Source organism: Pocillopora damicornis, chromosome 13 (assembly GCF_964200805.1).
Source record: "Pocillopora damicornis chromosome 13, jaPocDami1.2, whole genome shotgun sequence".
In the NCBI taxonomy this organism is placed as follows: domain Eukaryota; kingdom Metazoa; phylum Cnidaria; class Anthozoa; order Scleractinia; family Pocilloporidae; genus Pocillopora; species Pocillopora damicornis.
In genome coordinates, this window is record NC_142682.1 from 15974663 (window position 1) to 15998247 (window position 23585).

A 23585-nucleotide genomic window follows, 5' to 3' on the forward strand; every position below is an offset into this window, starting at 1 on the left:
TGCAGACAGACTGCACAGCCTCTTGCCTCCAGGGATGTGCCAATTGTTGTCCCACTCGTATTCCACAGCTGACCAATTTCGGTGTGTCACAGTTCTCGTTCGAAAAACCGTATCGACAGACATGGTACAACGTGCTGCAGTTCACTAAAGGCAATATCCAGTAAGTAAAAACACTCGCTATGTGAAACTTCCTAACTGTCATCTGCACAAACAGCCAAACGGACCGATTGAACGTGATTTTACAACAAAATATCAACGTTTCAAGCTGCAAACGGTTTGACTTATTAAACGAAGGAATAATTGCCATTTTCTAAGGCGTTGCTATAAACATATACTTTTTTGTTTACCATAAAATAGAGAAATAGAGAGCAAGTTTTCATTGAGTTTGGTAAATGTAAAGCTTAAGTGATTCAAAATGCCGGTCAGCACAAAGGCTAACATTTAAAACTGCTGATTACAACTCCTGGAAAAAGAGGCCGACCTCATGTGCCGGAGGGTGCAATTCATCGATTCGCTATGCGTTCAATTTTTTTCTAGCTGTGTAATGTGGTTAAAGCAAACTAAGAAATCTCAGTCAGAAATTGCTGTCAAAAAGAGTCTCGTCGTTTCTTTTGTGATTTTAGCATTCGCACAGCAGAATGGTGCTTCCCGTTGCAACACCTCCATGATGCCCTGACCATTGTGATAAAACTGGCTCAAGATTACGCAGAAAGGCATAAACAGTATTCTTTGCTACCAATTTATGTGAGACTTGCACGTTCTGATGATTTGTTCCTGAGCCCTGCAAGCAAGTTTAGACTTGACGGTTCTCTCAGTGATCACAGCTGTTACATTGAGGTAAGAAAAAAAAACCTCTCTAAGAATTACCATAAAATAAGACATTAGTAAGGATTGAATCTTTACTTCATGCTTTTTTATCTTTTTTTTTCCACAGGTACCATTTCTCCCTGGAGCATATGGCATTGACGAGTTCCAGGAGATGGTAGAGGTCAAGCTCTACGAGGAGTTCAAAGCGAGGCCACACTGGGGAAAGAATAATCGCCAAACCCAGTCTAGGTAGAGGAGATCTACCCCGCGGATAGCCTGAAAAAATGGGGGGCAGTGTACAGGATATTTAACAAAGGAGGACCGTTTGAAAATCGCTTCACATATAATATGGGTTTTGCCAAATTGTTTGATCATCCTATCGACGAGCAGCCTTCTGCCTAAGAAGTAACTTCTTTTTACTCTTTTTGTCGGTCTTAGGTATAACTTAGATTCTTTCGCGCTTAGGAAGAAGCGCAGTAGTCTATGGGTAGAATTCTCACATGTCTGCACTGGTTGAAAGTCCTCAGTAATCAACGCTTGTAAGCAACGTAAGAAGATGTGTTATTAAATGATCTAAAATAACCTAAGACTAAGAGCGCTAAGATGGAAATCGCTCCATTCAAGAATCATCCTCTAGAGTGTCTCACATTTTAAATGTAAACAATTAGAGCAATGTATAAACATTTAGGACTTGACTGAGCTTGCAGGAAATTCAGATTGATAACGAGATTCAACTTTATAACTCGGCAGATTTGACCAAATAGAATAGTGAGTAACTTAAGCCGTTGGGAGTGCCGACATCTGGCACGGTGTAACAGAGCGCAAACAAAGCCGAGAAAAACAACAGCCTCGTCGTTTTGCGGCATATTTTACGCGACTCTGTGGTAGATAGACACCATCAAACACCAAACAAACAATCAAACACCAATATTTGTCAGTTCATGTTAATGATTGGCCATTTGAATAAACGATTCTTTGAAGGTGCAATTGATTGTACGTCTCTACGCAAATTGTATTATTGATTGTCTCTAATACGCAATTGATTGTCATACTATGCAATTGATTTTCTCTTGGTGTTAATGATCAATCATTGCGCGAGATTGAAAGTATATTTGTTATGTTTGATTGTCCAAAGATGCCATTGTTCATCCGTTGCTGCTATTGAATGCTAATACACATGCAAATAGCGTTAAGTTCGTTCGCGTTAATGAAGTTCATAGAAGTGCTAATGAATGTATATTTGCCGTATAGTTTCAACTGTTGACGTAAATGAATGTACATTTTGCGTAAATGAACAGAAAAAGGTGTACTTTCCAACAGTGGGTCCAATTTAATTTAGGCGTTAGCTAAGATAGATCAGTTAGGTATCTCGATTTTAATTACTGACCGCCTTAGACTAGCTATGGCTATTTTCGGCGGGTCAGCCAATGTCATATCAATAATCTGAAAATTGATTAAAAGTATGTGTCCAGTATTTGAAATGTCGTAAGTTTTCCCCTTGCCTACTTTTGCTTTCTAATGAACGTTCCGCATACATGTAGTTAGCTTGGCAGCCGCTGTTTCTTACACTCCTTGGAAATTATGCTAAGGAAATTGAGAACGGTTCTTGCTATGTCTAGTTTCCAATATTGCGAGCGTTACACAATACACAGAAGGCTCTAGTGCAGCAAGTCACTCGTTACAAGTAATTACAGTATTCTATCAGATTTAAATGTGAAAAGGCAAGTTTGTTACACTTCCCAGACACAAAGGAGCTTATAATGTAAAAGAAGGCACCACTCGGAGTTCTTCATTCCGAGTATGCCTAACATCATCTTTCACATGAAGGAGTGATTTGTATCACGAGAAGACACAAGAGCGTGAGGCGTGGACGAACAATTAAAAACTTTCATGCCCGACTGGCTGTTTTCCTCAACACAGTCGCATTCCACAAATATTTCTAGTGTTCATTGTTTTCCGATCAGCCCGACAAAAACAATCTACAATGCTCAAAACAACATTTCCTTACCCATGACACCATAGGAATTGCTACTCCTTTCTCCCCTAAGAACCGAGGATTCATACATCGATCAAGACAAAAATAACATTTTCTGAAATTTAAATCAGTTGTTCTTAAAACAGAACATATTATCATACACAATCCCTGCTGTGATGCATGAACAATGCCACCTTTATTTTGTTTCCTCCCAGATAAAGTGATTAAATTTACACTGGCCTACAACTGAGTATATTTCTACATTTCTTCATTGCAACTCCTAATTAACCATTACATAATAACTACAATAACTACAATTCATGGCAAATTTCGTACATTTTTTACTAAGAAATAGAATAAGATTCATCACCCCATTTCACACCTTTAATCACAATTTCCTTCAAAAGGGCCATACAGTAGCTGTCAAATATTGCCAAACTTTTAACCCTTTAACTCCCAGAAGTGATCAACATGAAACATCTCCCCATAATATCCTTACATTATCCAGCAAACAGCTGATGAGAATATTCATACTGATGAGGTAGAATTTATCTTGATCTAACACAAAATTCTCATAACTTATTTAAAAGGATATGTGTAGCAGCTAGAGGGGAGAATTAACAATCAGATCTTGGGAGTTAAAGGGTTAAAGATCCAAGGTAGTTTAAAGTTCTCCCAACCCCTCCACTTCCAAAAGATAGACATGTCATTTCTCTTCTTAACTGTTTGACCCTCAGAGTGACTAACATCTAATTTCGCCTTACATCATCATCCCTGAATCAAACACTAGAATCATGGGAACAAAGCAAATGATCACCAGTTATTCTCCTTACCAGCACCTTAGTAAACATGTAGAGAGCAGTATGGAGAATATGCATGCTGATGTCAGGGTGTAAAGGATTAAAATCATAAAAGTACCCTCCAAACAGGTATGAGAATAAACACACTTATCAGCCAAGGGCTATATCTTAATATAAAACCAAATTCTCTTTAGGGGAACATACAGCAGCAAAAACAAGTATTACAACATAGATATTGAGAGGTAAAAGGTTAAAGAAGCTCCATCACAGTTGATGCACTATGGAAGATTTATCAAGTACAACTGTCATCTGTAATCTATCTGCAATCCATTATTCTAACTTTTGTGATGTTTAGTGCACCCAGCAAACTTTCATTTCTGGGTTTTCATCCAATATAAAATAGTCCTCTACAACATTAAAATGACCCAAAATGAAATGACCATTTCATTCACATTAAGCAAATACAGTCTTAACAAATCAGTTGTCGCGGCTGCCTCGTGGCATCCCCCAGTGACGCTGAAAAGAACGACAGCCTTTCTTCACCCACCACTTGATGTTCAAGTAGGTCAAAATACTTTGAACAAATATCAGCCATCCTACAAAAAGACACATGATGTGGTTGAAGAAAACAACTTAACACCAGAGTACCTCTAGCAGTAATGTTTGTTAGCTCAGTCAAGGTAAAGGACTGCATTGGTATCAGAGAGGTCAAGAGTTTAGATACCATATGGGCCTTTTTTTTTTTATTTTTAACTGCTATAGTGGTGTTCTTTATTGCAAAGATCGCTTTCATATTCAGTGCTGTGATTACCTCTTCCAGGTTGACAATCACATCAAAATGATGATAGTGATTGGTTAACAACCTAACATTATTGATGGATTGAAACTGACCGATCACAATGGAATTATGCCACTTGAGTCATATAGTTAATAAAAATGTGGCATGACCAACCAATCAGTTTACACAAATCAGACTTGACACACTCAACCAACAACAACTCTGCACTCCACTCTGATGATGACTTCTGCTCAGTTTGCTAAAAACCCCTATCTCTACTACTGACAACAGTCTTTCTCAGAGCTAACATCACCCCATCAGACAACACTATCACATGTTACCCTTAGGTTCAAAACATTTACTGTACAACATTTACGGCTTTGTTAGTGAAATTACGCAGATAAATAGTTATTCTTACCGAGGGCAAGAGCAATCCACCAAAGCCAGGAGTGTACAAACTCTGTGTCAACAGAAGATGAATTCTGCAAGATGTACAAATTTTGATTCAACTGAAAATAGGCACATAAGTAAAAAAAAAAAAAAAAAGTTACAAGGATAACTGTGAACAGAAGTTTCTGTCCTTCATTTTACATGTATGGTGTAACAGCTTAACACAACAAATGTATTATAAACACATATCAAACAGCTACTGCCTACAATCATCTTAGCAGCATTTTCTAGCTCTTTCACCCCTAGCAGTGACCAATAAGTAATTTCTCCTTGCAGTATCAGTACATTGTTCTTAAGAAAGGTGTCGGGAAGACAGAAAAGCATCAGCTTGTGAATATTGTTTGATTTTATACCAAATTCTCAGGGCCAAAATTATAAAAAAATGACAGACAGTGAAGAGAATTAATATTTGGATCTTAGCAGTGAAAGGGATAACAAAGAAACCCCTTATGATGTTTTAGTAATTTTAGTCTACCTGCAAAGCTTGTGAAATTTCTCACCTTTAGTATAAGAATCCATTTCACTGCGGACAGTCCAAAGCCAGACATTGCACCATACCTTCCAGCAATAGTGTTGGTCATACAGTAAGCAGCAAAGAATCCCAACCAGTTGAAAACAAAAGCCACTGGCAAAACAGGAAACAAAACTCACTCATAAAACAGTAGAATAACTTTGATTAATGGAAGCAAGAACTCAAACTCTCACTTGGAGCAATACACAAAGATTCAAAAACGAACACAAGCTTTGCAAGTTAATAAGTATTAATTTTTAATTAATAGCATTGATCATTGGCATGAGCTGGCCATGATTAACTCTTTGATTCGTAAGAGTGACTAGCATCTAATTTCTCTTAACAACATCAAACATTAAGGTCACAAGAATAAGTGAAATGATCATCAACTAAACATGCTCTATATTGTTAAACAAACTCTCCTTGTCAAAGACAAAAGAAATGCACTGAGGAAAGTATGGAGAGTATGCATACTGATGTTAGGGTGTAAAGGGTTACTAATCAGCTCTTGTCAATCCAAAGGGGAGGTGATGTTGTCTATATCCTAAACTAATACAAGTAATTGTAATAGGATTGAGTGGAGTCTAATTCGGTCAACAACAGTGCAGTGAGTATCCAATTTGTTTATCATGAGTATGATTACAGACTGAATTGGACAACACAAGGTCTTACACCAATTAATCATAAAATTACAATTTCTGAGAAAAGAAGAATAGCCAAGTAATGAACAAAAAGGCAAATTTGCTTTAAAAAAAATGACAAAGGAGACGTAAATGGATTGCTGGTTGCTAAATGATTTAAACTACAACTTTGAGTGTTATTACTTGTTTTAAACTACAATTTTGAATGTGATTGGCTTATTGAATTGTCCCATAGTAAACTGCCCAATAACAACTTTTTGAGTGAATTAGTGGAAAAGAGGAGTGTTTAAAAACCAATTACAATTGCAGAAATGGTAATTTTCATGATTACTCAGGATACAAGATCCCTCAATTCACAAAAATGATCAGGCTCACTTCTTTTCATGACAGATACATATCAAGACATGTAAAGTTTGTAATCATGAAAAATTTCACAAGTTAAATACTGAATTAAACAAAATGACTTACAGATAAAACAGATCAAAAATAGCCAGTCATTTCCAAGAGCAACTTCTACAAAACAGACAAGCAAAAATAAGTTGTTAGTAGTGCCATTGCCTAAAAAAACACTTCCATAAAATGGTACTTGTGGTGGCTCTGTAACATTTTCAGAAATAAAAGACAGTAGCAATATAATAGAACAGATATAACTAACAATGACATTTCTAAACGTACCTACTCCACCATCAAGCAAAATCGCATTCCTTTCAACCTGAAATACAAAAAATAGTCAGGTCATTTGTCACATAACCAAGAAGTGATATATATACCAAAACATTAAATATGTGCATTTATATAATAAGCTCAGTTATGCACACATTCTGATTGGCTCTCACCAAGGTTTTGACGTCCTCTGTGATTTATTACTGAACAGATGCACTGCAACTTGGGATCTATTTGTTAAGTATCACAAGACTTGAGTAACTCACCAAACCATCCTGATCCCCTTTCACTCTTTCCACCTCCTCATAAGTTGGTAGCTTAGCCGCAATATCATAAGATGGAGGAAGATCGGTGTCTAATGATGTAAACAACAATTAGTTAATTTTGCTTTTGATCAAATCATGCCCCTGCGACAGAAAAGCTGAATATACCAAAAGACTCAAAAAATGATTGAGGAAAATATCAGACAAGTACCTCTAGCAGTATCTTGGTCCTCAGTTGGTTCATAAGGGGGAGGTGGAGAGCATACAGTATCATCCTCCAGGGGTATGGCTATTGTCAAGACAACAGGAACAGAAGAGGGTGGAGGTGGTTCACTGGTAGACACCTTAAAGAGAGGAAACACTTTTTACTACAATAAGCCACAATGTAGTTGCCACCTAACCCTTTAAGTCCCAAGATCTGATTTTTAACTCTCCCTTCTGACTGCAACACATCTCCTTGTAAATCAGTTACAAGAATTTGGTGTTGGATCAAGATAAGAACTTCCACCTGATTCATTTGAGTATTCTTTTTACCTGTGTGCAGGTTAATGTATGGATGCTATAAGAAGAAGTTACATGCTAATTACTTCTGGGAGTTTAAAGGTTAAGCATTGAGATCTCAAAATTTTGAATTAGAGTACCAATTTTTATTTTTTTCTCAGAGGGCATGGTAACAAATCCTGCAATCTCCTTGGTTCTTAGATTTCTTTGATTTCTTAAATTTCCTTACCATTTACCAACTAAATGGAGGTAAATCTTTGTACATTAATTAACCGTCAATGAGAGTGAATAAAACTTTCCGTAAGATCAATGACTGTTTTTGAAGAAAACATTGTCCTGACAGTCCTTGCCAAACTAATTCTGTTGTTTTTTCAAAAGTGTGCATGTGCTTTTTTACTTATATGCTCTCTAATTGACAGGTGTCAGACTGTTACAGATACTGGTAAAAATAATGTTTCAAAGTTTGTTTGGAAGCTGTTTAAATCACCTTTATCAATACACATATGAAAAGGTTTCCTTAAAGCCCCTCTCTTTAATTTGCATTACCCCTATTTTAACTACTATTTACTTCATCAAAAATTGTTCAGTTTATGGAAGACCTTGTAGTAATTACACCCCTAAATCATTTGGGTTCTTTTGGAAAGAATTTTGTTAAGTTTAAGGGAAAGAGTAAAAATGTTATTCACCAGCCTGGGTTGGTCTGTATAAGGAAAAACTGTGCCCTCTGTCTTGGGTTGAGGTTTCCCAATAAGGACCTCCTGGCTAGTAAATAACATATCTCTCTCTTATACAGTAAATGGTTTGAACCTGGGGGTAACATGTAATAGTGTGGTTTGATCGTCCAGGTGAGTGTAGTCCTGAGAAGGACTGTTGTCAGTAGTGGTGACTGATGTTTCGACAACCTGAGTGGAAGTTTGACTCTGATGATAACTTCCGCTCAGGTTGTCGAAACGTCAGTCACCACTACCAACAACAGTCCTTCTCAGGACTACACTCACCCCGACAATCAAACTACACTATTAGATATATCTCTCTTATACCCTTACTTTTACCCTCTCTCTCTGTTAAAATAGTTCACTTTGTATTCTACTATTGAAAAACATAAATGACAGAATGGGGGTTTTGTGACCAACAGCAGTTCATAATAAACTTCACTTCTAAACTTCCTAAAAGTAGTTGCATGGACGATACTATCATAAAGAACATCTGTAAAAATTGTTAACCCTGAAGAATTTGTCAATTCAATTCTAGCAATAACTGTTACGTATCTCTGATATTGTAACTTTAAGAACTATTCTCAACATCACTTTATGGAAAATTTATGTGGAATAAACAAAGCAAATACTAGTCTCCACAATTAAATATCCCGGAGTTGAGCACTCTAAGCAATAAGTTTTCTCATTCGTAGATAAGCCCACGAACTAAAGAAAAATCAACCATGATTGCAAATAATAACAGATAGGGTAACTAATCTAATCTGAAGGAAAAATTATCGTCACAATATTTCTAATTTTCAGCGAATTTAACACTATTTCAGTGGTAAGTTTAATAACGATGAGTAAAGAAAACGCAAATTCACCAAATTATCGAAACAAAACATTCGGTAGGTAAAGCAGATTTAAAACGGTTTACATTTCAACTCACATGATGCGCAACCAGGTTGTATTGTTTTAGAATACGTTTTGAACGAAACGAAAGAGAATAATTACGACATAGAAATTCAATATTTCTCGCTCAAGAAGAACCAAACAAACAAAAGGAGCATTAATCAAATTAAGGAATTCGAAGGAAAAATCTAAGATACGTTGGCAAACATGAAATGGACAAACGACTTACGCACCGGTTCATAGCGTTGATTTGAGGCCATCCTAGGCTTCTATGGAAAGCCTCAAAGCTTTCCAGATTATAGATTACGGACTTGTTGCGATAACTTCTACGCTTTGGTGACTAAATTACAAGCCAAATACAATAGTGAAATCAAAAATGGCGACTCGAGGGAATAACTACCCGACTCGCTTCAAGGAAGTTTATGACGTCATCATGTGACCTTGTTTGGTATGACACAGAACTACCAACTTTGAACAGGCATCCCAAGTAACCCTGACCCATGATACATTGCGCTTGTTACCAAGGTTAGAGAGCTTCTCGAGGATCGAAGATGACGGTGCGAGATCTTCCATTCTGGGTTTCAGCATGGCTTTTTATTTCGGGTATTATTTGCACAATTGATGCTTTGTTTGTCATTCTGCGTCCTCATACCCTACAAGGAGGAAAATGGAACCACATCGTCCAGCCTTGTAAGCATAAATCGCATGTTTGCTAATGTCACGCGTAAGTGCTCAGAAAAGTAACGAATGTTGCATGTTACATTTGATCGCTCGGTGCGATTAAGAACACTTTATACTCAATTTTTTTAGAGTTTGTTTTTGTACCCTTCAAGCTGAATAAAAACGGATGTATTTGTCATTCTTGCGAGATAAATGTTGGAAAAAGTTGTTGTACGTGCCTCAACTTTGAAGCAAGGGCCGATACAGAAAGACGAGCTTACTTACATTGAAATACTCCAAAGTTTTAAATTCCATAAAGCAAACTGTAACGTGACTAAGTTGCAATGTCATTCTATTTAATTTCTCTTTCAGACAATCTTTACCTCCAAGTTGATTTAAGATACTCAGATCTCACGGACACATTTGTCAAGGGAATAAGCTTGTAAGTTTGCATCAGTGAAATTGAAGGTAGAATTAAATTGTAACTGGCAATAGTTCATGACTTAGTTCCGAATTGGTTTGAAGGTAAAGTTAGAATATGAGGGTAACTGTCATAGCTGTCAGAGACTTTCTTGCTTCCTTGCACAAAATCATTTTATTTGATGATGGTCCATTTGTTCAATTCTTCTCTAGAAGCAAGAGATCCATCCCTTTCGGGGCTTTTCCTGGTTTGTGAATCATGAAGCAATGATGAGAAATGCTGAATGGGATGCTGACCGTTCAAAGTATCAAATCCCCCTCCCCCCTTCCCAGGCATTCTGTCAGGCTTCCTGGGCAGTTTTCTGGTACCCATCAATACTCCTCTGCAGAGAGAGGCACTGCATGAGTAAAGACTGGGCAAGATCTCCAACCCAGACCTTTAAAAGTCAATCCATTCAGGCTGCTTCAGAATTTTATCTTGTTACTCTGAGGGTTCAAAAATACCCATTCATATTCTGTGGTCAAATGAAACACTGTGAGAATAAAGAAATTGATCAAATGAAACTGATGACAGCTGTAACTGGAACCTTTTGAACATAAGTCTAGCACATTCACCACTGGACCCCTGCTGTTCCTTTTCCTAGATTGAATATGTAATTCTCCTACTGTCAACCAAACAATTCTTATAATCTTTGTTCAGAGAATTTAATATTGGATCACCTAATTATCCCCAAATTGATAATTTTCTTTTTATCCTCATCACTTATCTTGTTGATATTTTATGGATATTGCAAGGAGGAAGTCTATCTTGGTCACTCATGGGAGTTAAAGGGTTAAGTCTACCACTCTGATTGATGTTGATATTCATCTGCCACCTATTATTTTGTGTCTCAGGATGAATCTGGTAGAGGTGTTTCTCAACTATGTTGTTTTAGCCATAGTAAGTACATTTTGCACAACAGTTTTATTGATTTTGTAACTGATGATATGATGTCAAGGATCTTTGTGTCCTGCCAACTTTGTTGTAAATCATTTCTGCTGCTAGAGCCTCTTCATCCTTTTTGTCTTGACCATTGCGACAATCCTTTAGTTGGCAAGCAAGCAAACAGAAGTGTGGCAAACATAGTGTTTGGCTCACTTAATAAATCAAGTAATACAACCTGTAATGTCCTCCTGTTGATGACATATTTTACACCAACTTTTTAACAATATTGAAGGTTGCCAAGAGGTGACTTTTTGAAAAGATGAACTTGGAGCCCTTCTCTACCTAGAGTGATATTCTGGTCAGGAGTATTACAGTTTTACAGTTTAAATATTGATTGCTTTATATTTTCTCAGAAAACTCAGCTCTGATCATTTTTTTATTTATTTCAGCACATCAGTGGGAAATCAGGGCTCTCAGTCCTGCTTGCCTTCATGGTTAGCACAATGACATTTTCCAAGACAGTGTTGTATTTCCTGGTGTCTACTTCACTGTGTAATGGGGAACACTTTGTAAACCATTCGGATTGGAGGAAAACAGTATTGTTGTACATCATTCCAAATGGCTTCTGGATTGTCATTCCTTTCTTTTGCATGGTGACCACAGGAAGTATATTAGTACACAGCATGGAAAGTGGTCAACTACCCAAAGAGAAGAAGAAATCCCAGTAACCTTTGACACCCAGACATCAGAATCCATATTCTACTGAACAGACAAAGATAGTTTACTTATTTTTTATATCAGCAATCATTTTATTTATTCTTATGATCTTAACCCCTTAACTCCCAAGATCTCATTGGTAATTCTCCTCACTGTCTGCCAAACGATTCTCATCATGTTAGTTTGGAGAATTTGGTATTGAATCAATTAGTAATCTCATAATTGATATTTTCCTTTTAATCTCATCACTTGCCAGCATGATATTGTATAGATATAGTAAGGAGAAATTATGTCTTGATCACTCATGGGAGTTAAAGGGTTAATAAATGAATCTGCAGTATTACTGTAAGGAGAAATTAGAAGCTGATTTTTTTAGGACTTACAGTTAAGGGTTGCAGTAAAACTTCATTGTTTTTTTTCACTGATTTAGTAGGTTTTCAAATGACTCTTTGTTTTAATGGAATGGTTCTACTTTCCTTTTTAATCTGTCACCCATCTGATACAAAACTAAAACTATTCATGACTGAGTCATTCAAAATTTTTTCTCATGCTTCAGTCAGTTTCCCACTCTTTTAGTTTGAGCTGAGTCCATACTGGCACCTTATAATATTTACCATTATTCTGATTGGCCTTTTAATAAACAAACAATACTTGAAATGTCCTGGTTTTTAATGTCTACATAAACACCATCAGAATGTCCTTTATTGCATTCTCAAAGATTTTATGAAACAAGGATATGAAAATACTGTTTTTGAACAATAATTTATCTTTAGCTTGGAGTGAGGATAAGTTGTGTGGAGAAATAATATTCATTCTCATTCTTCTTCGACATAGAGATTTTAAATGATTTTCATACCCAAATTTGTCTTGCTGCTATTTTTATATGAGGAACAATTGGATTAGCAATTTACATGATCTAAATATGGCTACAATTAGTTTTTTTTTTCAGAAATAGCACAGTGAAACACTTTAATAGATTGATCTAGAAGATCCAAAATATATTGCTAACTCTGTATACCTGCTTAACTGTACATAAGGTAGTCATTGGTAAGATAGCTAACAAGACATATATGTTGTGAGTGTATCATTAGGCTAATTTTTTCTGTTTCTAAAAGAACTTTTTTGCTGTTTTAGGAGACAAGAGAAACTTCTAGGTTATTATCAATCTATACTGGATAAAGATTAAGTCACCACTGATTTTACATACCAATAAAGAAAGAGATATATATATATTTTAAGCTTATGAAGTAAAGCCCATTGTCAGAGCTAAGTGTATGGTAGTTTTTCAATTATGCCTGGGTACATTAATATTGTTTTATTTTCCTTTACTAGAGCAAAGATAAGCTACACTTAGATTTGTGAGAATTTGCACTCTAAGAAATTGACAAACCTATCAAAATGTCATAAAACAGTCTCTGCTTCTTCCACTACCTTCCACCTACCTTCCTCCCTTGATTTCAAAACTGTCTTTGAAAATGTTTTGAATCCTGCAGCATCAATACTTTGACTCTTCTTCTTTGCCAAGTTCATTTTGGCTTACAATCAATTCATCTTCTCTAGTGTATTTACCAGCACTTCACCTCATGCCTCTCCATGAGCATTTGCTTGCAGATTTCAAATAAGGTACATGCATGCACAATAAACCCCCCATCTAATCTTGAACTCCTTAAAGGCAACCTTGAGTGAACTTTCCAAGTTCCCCATAGCAAGTCTCCATACTATGACTCTATATACATCAACACATTCTGTACCAAGTCAGACTTACTAGCCTTATGTTCAACATGTTAGAAGGCTAGATGGGAAAACTGAGGTGAGGTTTCTCAAAATGAAGAAAAAAAGCAAATTGAACAAAGAAGAGCTAACACAATTATCTGTTATGGTTTGATTTGATTCTTTTGGCTTTTCTTTTCCTTAGAAAATTTTTTCACAGAAATTATATCATTAAGACAATTGGACTTAGCTTAAACGATGATTTAGAAATATGAGACGTTTCTCTTTACAAAATAATTTTATTCAGATAGCTTTTCATCAAGCCTCGCGCAATTTGAAGCCCAGATAATTTTAACACGCCCTTTTTACAATCTTCTGCAAACGATTACATTTTAGAACTTAGTATTGCGTGAGTTGAGGGACAGGCTGTTTTAAATCTGACCCACAATACGTTGCGTGATCATTTAATGAAGAGTGGCCCAAGATTAAACATGGCTGGGCGAATTCTTCCATTTTGGGTAGCAGTTTGGCTCGTTATTTCAAGTATTGTGGTCACTATCGACGCTTTATTTGTACTTTTACGATACACTTACCAGGGTGCTTGTGAGCTCAAATTACCAACACCCCGTTTAATTATTTCCTGAAGTTCGCACGAAGCGAGTAGAAAGCATGAAAACATAGCGCTGAAAAGTACCATGACTAAACAATGAAGTTCACTCATTCGGCAGTAGAACTAATTCCATGTTACCCGTGAGTTTGTTCGCACCACACATTTTCAGATGCTTCACAGCTCGGATGCTTCACAGCTCAGATGCTTCTTACAAAAGCTTGAATTGCAATCGATTTCAGAGATTGATTCTTCAGTTTCCAGCATTAGGAAAAAAGTATCGTATCGCAAGCATGTTCATCATAACCCGAGCAGTAAGTACGCCTTGAGATGTTGAGAGAAGAGAGAGTGGCTCCATGTTTTGTGAGACAATTGAAATTATTTTCTGAAGTTCGTACGAATCGAGTAGAAAGCATCAAAATATAGCGCTGAAAAGTACTATGACTAGACAATAAAGTTCACTTATTCAGCAATAGAACTAATTCCATATTACGCGTGAGTTTTTTCGCACCACACATTCTCAGATGTTTGACGGGTTCTCACATGAAAATATTGTCAAAATCAAATTACCGCGTAAATTATCGCTGACTCAATCTCATTTTATTTCAGTTTTGGGAAAGGCTACCACTTCGTTCTTAGGCTAAAACAACACTTTCCGACAAAGCGTGATTTTTTTAAATGATCAGAATAAATCCTGCGATAGTTTACCGAAGAGAGAAAAAGGTAGAAACCTGCGCTCGCCGTTCGCTATCATTTGAAAGCTTTCTGGGCAGAACAAAATCCGTAAGATAACTTATTTTCCATCAACACCACGACTGTATAAAACATTCCAAACGACGGGCCAAGAAATGCCTTGAAGAATACGAACACTTTGAAATGTTATTCGAGCGATGAACCGGCGATGATCCAGCTACTCTCCTATTCGTCGACTTTTCAAAAGCCTTTGATTCGATTAATTTGGATTAAGTTTGGCCAAATTTTAAGTATGTGGCTAAGAACTTTTTCCCATTTATGTCATGTCTGTTACAGTTTACGCCTCGTAAGATTTTTCATCATTGGTTTTAGGTGTGGAGTGGAATTTCGTTTTTATAATTGGAAGGAGAAAATCATTAATATGGGTCATGAGGAGGGTTTTTACGAGGAGTGCTGCATACCCCCACTCACAATATTTTAGACTATACCCTCATCCCCTACTCACGGTTAGAGGATTAGAGCTTCTCTACAGGACTTGAGGCATTTTTCTCAGGTAAATTTACTATATTTTTGTATGATATTGAGAAGGCTACATTTCCCCTTCTCTCATGGTTTTCACTTTGGTTTGATTATTTTTAAAACAAAATGTAGCCGTTCTTAACAAAACTGCATCCGAAAAAATATTCAATTTAGCGAGATGTTTTTATCTGAACATTAAATTATTGTGGAAAAGGTAAAGAGGGTGGAAAGCTTTCAGTGGAATGACAGTTACTTCATTACATAAACCCTCTTCTAGAGAAAGCCTGAAGTCCACTGATTGGGTGAAAACATAGCTTGGGTTAGAACGTGTAAATGATAAATGGCCCTTTGAGTCTAACCATTGGGGCTCAACGTATCACAACAACGAGTTAATATCCGTTTACAACATTTATTCCACACTGATAAATGTGGTGGTTCTGGATCTATTAACAAGCACTGGTAAGTTAAATTGTCAACTGTCCAATGAAGCCTGATGCCTCATCTTCAAATTTTGCTGTGCAAGTTAATAATAATAAATAATAATAAATGACAATTTATATAGCGCCCTATCCAGAAACTCTAAGGGGCTTCACAATCAAAGTAAAAAAATAAAAATAATAATCAAACGTAATCCTTCACAAAAATAACTCTTAAAAAGATAAGTTTTAAGATTACGCTTAAAAGCGTCAAGATCTACACTACATTTTATGGTTTCAGGAATGTCATTCCACAGCTTAGGTGCAGAGACAGAAAAGGCGCGATCGCCATAAGATTTCAACGTGGAGCGAGGAATCACCAACAAGTTCGAATTCCTACTAGATGATCGTAAAGACCTAGTAGGCTTATAAGTTTCTAACAAGTTACTGATATAACTAGGGCATAAATTATTTAAAGCTTTAAAAGTAAAAAATAAGATTTTAAAAACAACCCTCTGCTCCACGGGGAGCCAGTGCAGTTCCCTCAGCAAAGGAGTAACATGATCATGCTTGCGACCACAATGAGATTAGCCGTGCCGCACAACTCTGGGCTAATTGCAGTCTATGGACTAAATGTTTCGGAAGACCATATAACAGAGAATTACAGTTGTCTAATCTGCATGTGACGAAGGCGTGTACTAACGCCTTAGTACTACTAACTGACAAAAACTTTCTAATCCGAGAAATATTCCGGATGTGAAAAAATGCAGATTTACAAATAGCAGAAACTTATTGACATTTTCATTCTTAAATGCTAGTAACAGTCCCAAAATGGTTCATTAGTAAAAAAAATCCACTAATATCTACAAAAAAATGCAGAAACACCAAAAGATTCGTAAAAATTAGTATGATAAATAATCTCGCACTACCAACCTACAATAAAAGCCTTTGGCTTTGAGGCACGATGATTTGAGTTCTAACTGTTTATTGCAGTTCGTGTGAAACTATTCGAACCGGATCGCTACGATCGAAAAAAAAAGAAGAAAACCGGCCGAAAAAAAAAAACAGGTATTCTACCGAGCAATCTCTACTGTACTCATCTGATCGCCTAACAGTCTCCCAAAATATCAAAACAGGAAACTGTTCCGTGTAACAGTCTCAGGCGATCAAAACGTAATGAAGCATGGAGAGAATTTAGGATCGAAACTGACCAATCATAAAATGACAAAGTTTACTGAGAGGTCCGAGGTTTGTTTGTTTTCTCTGCAGGAAGCTTTGCGTTTTACTTCAATGTAATTGGTTCGTTTTTCGAGAAGTTTGGCATCCTTTGTTCTCAATAAACATGTTCATTGGTTCATTTTTCTTCATTTCGATCCGGTTCAAATATTCTCACTGCTTTGAGTACTTTACAGATTTCCTTTACATTCATTCACAGGTTGAGTCATTGGGTTGAAATTGGCACTGAGCTGGTAACTTCACTGTTATTTTGAATAGTAAGTGGTTCAAATAATTTCTTTTCAGTTTTAATCAGAATTGCTGAGGCCTAAAGAATTAGCTCACATTTAGACTGACTACTGCTTAGTAAATTACGTGCCTTTTGCTTACCTGCTTCTGTGATGTATGCATTGTGTGAGAGGTTTAACGTGTGTAGCTGACAGTTGATGTTGTTGATGGCTTCAGCCAAGTGCTGTGCTCCAGTGTCTGGGATATTATTTAAAGAGAGGTTTAACGAGTGTAGATGACAGTTATTGTTGTTGATGGCTTCAGCCAAGTACTGTGCTCCAATGTCTGAGATGTTGTTTGCTGAGAGGTTTAACGTGTGCAGCTGACAGTTGTTGTTGTTGATGGCTTCAGCCAAGTGCTGTGCTCCAATGTCTGAGATGTTATTTTCTGAGAGGTCTAACGTGTGTAGCTGACAGTTGTTGTTTTTAATGGCTTCAACGAAGTGCTGTGCTCCAATGTCTGAGATGTTATTTAATGAGAGGTTTAACGTGTGTAGCTGACAGTTGTTGTTGTTGATGGCTTCAGCCAAGTGCTGTGCTCCAATGTCTGAGATGTTATTTGCTGAGAGGACTAGCGTGTGTAGCTGACAGTTGTTGTTGTTGATGGCGTCAGCCAAGTGGTGTGCTCCAATGTCTGAGATGTCATTGTGTGAGAGGTTTAAAGTGTGTAGCTGACAGTTGCTTTTGTTGATGGCGTCAGCCAAGTGGTGTGCTCCAAGGTCTGAGATGTCATTGTGTGAGAGGTTTAACTTGCGTAGCTGGCCGTTGTTGTTATTGATGGCTTCAGCGAAGTGCTGTGCTCCAGTACGTGAGATGTTATTTGCTGAGAGGTTTAACGTATGTAGCTGACAGTTGTTATTGTTGATGGCGTCAGCCAAGTGCCGTGCTCCAATATGTGAGATGTTATTTGCTGAGAGGTTTAATGTGTGTAGCTGACAGTTGTTGTTGTTCTTGATGGCTTCAGCCAAGTGCTGTACTCCAATGAGTGAGATGTTATTTGCTGAGAGGTCTAACGTGCGTAGCTGACAGTTGTTGTTGATGGCTTCAGCCAAGTACTGTGCTCCAATGTTTGAGATGTTATTTCCTATGAGGTTTAACGTGTGTAGCTGACAGTTGTTATCGTTGATGGCTTTAGCCAAGTGCTGTGCTCCAATTTCTGAGATGTTATTTGTTGAGAGGTCTAACGTGCGTAGCTGACAGTTGTTATTGTTGATGGCCTTAGCTAAATACTTTGCTGCTTCATCTGTTAATTGATTTTTTGTGAGCTTTAACCAGCTAAGTTGAGATTCCCTACATTTTAACAATTTACAAATCTCAAAACAACCTAATGGACCAATGTTATTGTAACTCAAATCTAAATGTGAAATTTGTTGAACATTAATTACATTTACTAACGAAGAACAATCAACAACTGTGAGGTGACAATCATTAAATTTTACACAATTAAAGTTCATTTGTTGAAGTTTTCTCTGTGCTTCTAACTTCATTCTAATATTTTCGTTTAAACATTTAATTAATGTCACTGCTAAATCTTGTTCGTCTTTAGTCGGCCAGCAGGTTACTTTCCTTTTCTCTTCATTCTCTGTCCACTGTTCGTTGTAACGTGCGCTTCCTCTTTCTTCAGTTTTCACAGGAAGAAGGTCAGTGATAATTTCACTTGGTAGGTGAACTTTATCCTTCATAAGACCTGCCAGAAACTGAAAAACCAGCTGCCATTTTCCGTTCTTAATGTTCTCGGAAACAAAGTTTCTTAATTCTGTTTCACTCAAGTCGCTCGCCAGGTGCCTTGCAGCGAAAAACTCTTGTATTGTCAGATGAATGAAACAGAATTGCACCTCATCGTTTAACGCGGCAATTTGACGGTCGGGTAAGCGGTGAAAAAGAGCGCTGTCTTCCATTCCTTGTACTTCGATTCCTCCAAGGATCAGTTTTCCTTCTTTGATTCCTTCAAAGGCTACTCTTCCTAGTTTCTCGAATTTCTTCTCTACCGCCAAGGGCAAATTATCAGAAAGAAAGTTTTTGCGGGTGAAATGTTGATCGCTGAATTCTTTCGTGTGTTTGAAATAAAACACTTTCACTGCAATCTTGTATATCGTGGTTAATTTAGAAGGCAGGGTAACACTATCGGAACCTTCGAACCGCATTATTTCTGACAGACTTGAGCACATGATGAAGCTGTTCACAGGGATATAACAGAGCGAAAGTAAGTTCTTGTTGCTGCTGATGTGTCGCCATAGCGTTTCACCTGCTTGCTTGTCATCTCCGGCGAATTTGTTGATGTACTCTTTAATTTGCTTGGTTGAAAAGCCTAGGATTTCAAAGGTTTTGTCGAACTTCAGATGTGCAATGCTTGACAAAGCCGTAGGTCTTGTAGTCGTTACAATTGAAGCATCTTTAAGAAGTTTCCCGGTCACAAGCCATTGATAAAGAATCTGAAGGGGCTTTTTATCTTCAATGCTTCTGGGATAAGTGGACGCCGCGGTTATGTTTTCGTTATGTTCAAATTCGTCGAATCCGTCAAAAAGCACGAGAACACCTTCAGGGTTCTTTTGAAGGTGATTCCAGACCTTGTCATCCATGTAATGTGTAGGGAAATACTCGGACCTTATTAACAGTTCCTTGAGGCTAAGTTCGTCGGCTGAGTTGAATCTTCTAAATTTTACGAAGAAAGCAGCATTGAAATGGAAATTGGCACCTAATGTCGCTTCTAAAACTTCATCCGATGCCCAGTCTCTGAGAAGTTTGATACAACATAATGTCTTTCCGATTCCGGGTCGACCGACGATTAAAACTTTCTTACTTTCAACATCCAGAAGTTCTTCCATGCTTTTCGGTTGTGGCTTTTCGTCGTGCGACCTTGGATAAACTTTGAGTTGCTCCTCTCGGTTTTCAGTAAAGTCATGCGTTTCTATGTTCTGAATTACTACAAGGTTGGTGTAAATCTGATCGAGAGTCAAATTTTTAGCTGTCGAGTGGTCGCTTGGTTTCCCTAAAAGGGGTGATTGGAGTTCTAAGAGTCCTTCGGTCTCTTGAGTAATTATTTCCTTTGTGCGTTCGATGAATTCTTGAAACTTTCGTTCTAGGAGTTCTTTAGTGTCTGTTTCAGTGAGTGGAATAGCTTCGTTCGTTTCATTTACGTGTTGGTTGAGACTTAGATGGGTTGTCAGAAACTTAAAGTCTTGCATGAAACTCCTTTCAATGTATGCCCGTGATAAAAGGTAGAAGGTTTCGACCAGAATGCCAGCGACAAGAATTCCATTCACCGTAAGGACAGCGTACATCCAGAATGTTTTCTTTTCCGCTCGTTGATTGCGACAGTAGTGTAAAGTAGAGTTTTGGGCGTTGTCAGATGAATTCCCCGGCTGAGTGGTTCCATCGGTTAAATAACAGTTAAACCTAGAGGAAAACTTCAAAGGATAAAACAACTGTGTTTGAAGGATGATAAAAATAACTCCTAAAACAATTCTTATCGATAGTTGAGAGCAGTAAGCGATAAAAAGCTTGTTTCCAGTGGATGACGTAGTGTCTTGGTCGAGCAGCTGTCTCTCTTGATCACCGTTGCGGTTGCCTCGCGACAGTTGATCGACTTTGGATCTCACTATTTGGGAGTAGATAGCACATACAAGTGCAAGAAAGAAAAAATTGATGATCACGAAGCCAAACATAGGAAAACCGAATTTGTTGTACTGCTTCATATATTTCTCGTAACATTCTCCATGGACGACGTCGACGTTTTCGCTCTTCGCTCCGCCACAGCGGAAATCAAACTTGAACTCGCTGTTTTCCATGTCGACGAATATGGCAAAGAATGTTACACTGATCAGGATCCAAAAACCCACTGCCACATAGTGAACTCTGTTAAAAGTTTTTGGCTCCAAATATTCTAAAACCTTTTCCATTGATACTGTTGGTATTGTTACTCACTTCGTTAGAATGCTGATCAGCTCTGGAGCTGGAATAAACAGCCAATGCGACCTTGATCTATTTGTAGCGCATGATACTGGAAACTTTTAACTGACAGAAAGACAATGGACTGTTTATACAAGTTATTGTTCTACTTAAGAGACATTTATCAGAAACTGAGACGGATATAGATATGTGCATATATGACAATATACGGGACCTCGTTTCTTTCCACCCCCTCCCCTGTGCTCGTTTTACCCTCCTTCCTTTTCTCCTTTTCTATTAATGTCGCTACTGAGGCCCTGAAGAGAAACTTATTGTACTTATTTTGAAGGTTGAAGACTAACTTCTGAGTTGCTGGGTGTGGACTTTTGATCTGGGTGGTAATTCTTTGGAAAAAAAAATTGTAACCCTTGGCTGATTCAAGTCACGATTGGTTGAGGTTTTGCATCTAATCAATTTTGAGGGTGGTGTGAGGTTTTCTAGCTAATTCCAAAGCGGCTTAGTGAAGCAAAACTGATGCAAATCAAATTGTTCTCGACTACGTTGTGAATATACTGCCCTGTTTCGATCAATTTCCTCATCTTATCACGATCATGAAAGGTGTCAGGGCCTAGAAATACGTTGGCATGTCCTTTGTTCTTTGGTGGAGGCTCTAGGCATTTCTTAGCCAAAAACTCAATAATTTTTTGGTCAAACAAAGAGATCATTTATCCGAAAATATCTACAATGAGATTAGACAAACAGCTTCCCAAGATCTACCCTCACCCTGAAAACCATGTGATCCTTCAAAAATCCTTCACCCACACCTCCCCCTTTTTACAGGTGGTAAATAATGACTCCTCCCTTATTTGGCCATAATTTTTCTTTCTGAAAAAACTTTTAAAGTTTTCCATGATAACATTTTTGCAGCTAACTGTATAACAGAATAGTTAGTCGAAATAGTCTAAGACTATGATCCGTTAAACCCTTAGAGTGATTTGTATCTAATTTCTCTAATTTCATCCTTTTTGTCTTGACCACTGCGACAATCCTTTCGTTGGCAAGCAAGCAAACAGAAGTGTGGTAAACATAGTGTTTGGCTCACTTAATAAATCAAGTAATACAACCTGTAATGTCCTCCTATCAATGACATATCTTACACTAACTGTTTAACAATATTGAAGGTCACCAAGAGGTGACTTTTTGAAAAGATGAACTTGGAACCCTGCTCTACCTAGAGTGCTATTCTGGTCAGGAGTATTACAGTTTTACAGTTTGAATAATGACTGCTTTATATTTTCTCAGAAAACTCAGCTCTGATCATTTTTTTTATTTATTTCAGCTCATCAGCGGGAAATCAGGGTTCTCAGTCTCCTGGTGTCTACTTCACTGTGTAATGGGGAACACTTTGTGAACCATTCGGATTGGAGGAAAACAATATTTTTGTACATCATTACAAATGGCTTCTGGATTGTCATTCCTTTCTTTTGCATGGTGGCCACAGGAAGTATATTTATTTAGTACACAGCATGGAAAGTGGTCAACTACCTAAAAGGAGAAGAAATCCCCATAACCTTTGACACCCAGACATCAGAATCCATTTTCTACTGTGCAGACAAAGATAGTTTACTTATTTTTTATATCGGCGATCATTTCATTCATTCTTATGACCTTAATAAATGAATCTGCAGTATTACTGTGAGGAGAAATTAGATGGTGATTTTTTAGGACATACAGTAAAGGGTTGCAGTAAAACTTCATATTTGTTTTCACTGATTTAGTAGGTTTTCAATTTTATGTTGAAATGACTCTTTGTTTTGACAGAATGGTTCTGCTTTCCTTTTTAATCTGTCACCCATCTGATACAAAACTAAAACTATTCATGACATAAAGTCATTCAAAATTTTTTCTCTTGCTTCAGTCAGTTTCCCTCACTTTTAGTTTGAGCTGAGTCCATACTGGCACCTTATAATATTTACCATTGTTCTTATTGGCCTTTGTAATACACAAACAATACTTGAAATGTCCTGGTTTTTAATGTCTACATAAACACCACCAGACCCTTGCGAACTGAATTCCCAGTTTTCTGGGAATTCCTAGGAATTCCTAGGGATTCTCAAAAATTCCCAATTATGCAAATGACCCTTGCAAACTGAATTCCCAGTTTTCTGGGAATTCCTGGGAATTCCTAGGAATTCTCAAAAATTCCCAACTATGCAAATTAACTCTGATTTAAAAAGCTTGCAATTACTGGGAATTTACCAAGACTTACCAAGAGATATACATACATGTACATGTTTATAACTTAAAGATCATGAAATTTATTATTCAAACTAAGTTTTAGTAAATCTCTACATTAATATGGATTTTCTCATGAACTACTAACTCTTATACAAAAGTCACTCAATATAACAGAGATTTCTCAATTTGAGAATCCAATGAATGCCCTTTTCCTCATAGCCATCTTAAAAGCCTGGTCTGAGCTTTAAATATACATATTTTAATATAATATTTTTTTCAAATTCAGATGTCAAG

The 23585-nt window shown here is 37.2% G+C and overlaps 3 protein-coding genes across 4 annotated transcripts; 1 reads left to right on the forward strand and 2 right to left on the reverse strand.

Moving 5' to 3' along the window:
• Nucleotides 1-2954: 2954 nt before the first annotated feature.
• Nucleotides 2955-9403, reverse strand: LOC113684783 (NEDD4 family-interacting protein 1). Its single transcript, XM_027202182.2, has 8 exons — nt 9230-9403; nt 7100-7232; nt 6892-6980; nt 6638-6674; nt 6431-6475; nt 5311-5435; nt 4779-4842; nt 2955-4178 (listed from the first exon to the last, which is right to left on the reverse strand). The coding sequence occupies exons 1-8, from the start codon at nt 9254-9256 to the stop codon at nt 4060-4062; spliced, it is 639 nt and encodes a 212-aa protein (XP_027057983.2). The 5' UTR covers nt 9257-9403; the 3' UTR covers nt 2955-4059.
• A 73-nt stretch (nt 9404-9476) lies between these two features.
• LOC113684747 (uncharacterized) lies at nt 9477-12988 on the forward strand. Of its 2 annotated transcripts, none has more exons than XM_027202139.2 (4): nt 9477-9686; nt 10029-10098; nt 10971-11016; nt 11451-12988. In XM_027202139.2, exons 1-4 carry the CDS (start codon nt 9548-9550, stop codon nt 11727-11729), a joined length of 534 nt encoding a protein of 177 aa, XP_027057940.2. In that variant the 5' UTR covers nt 9477-9547; the 3' UTR covers nt 11730-12988. The 2 variants fall into 2 exon arrangements, with proteins under 2 accessions (XP_027057940.2, XP_027057941.2); XM_027202140.2 differs by having other exon boundaries at nt 9505-9720.
• Nucleotides 12989-17012: 4024 nt separating this feature from the next.
• Nucleotides 17013-21142, reverse strand: LOC149035694 (uncharacterized). Its single transcript, XM_089190936.1, has one exon. The coding sequence runs from the start codon at nt 21062-21064 to the stop codon at nt 17207-17209; it is 3858 nt and encodes a 1285-aa protein (XP_089047062.1). The 5' UTR covers nt 21065-21142; the 3' UTR covers nt 17013-17206.
• Between the last annotated feature and the right edge of the window lie 2443 nt (nt 21143-23585).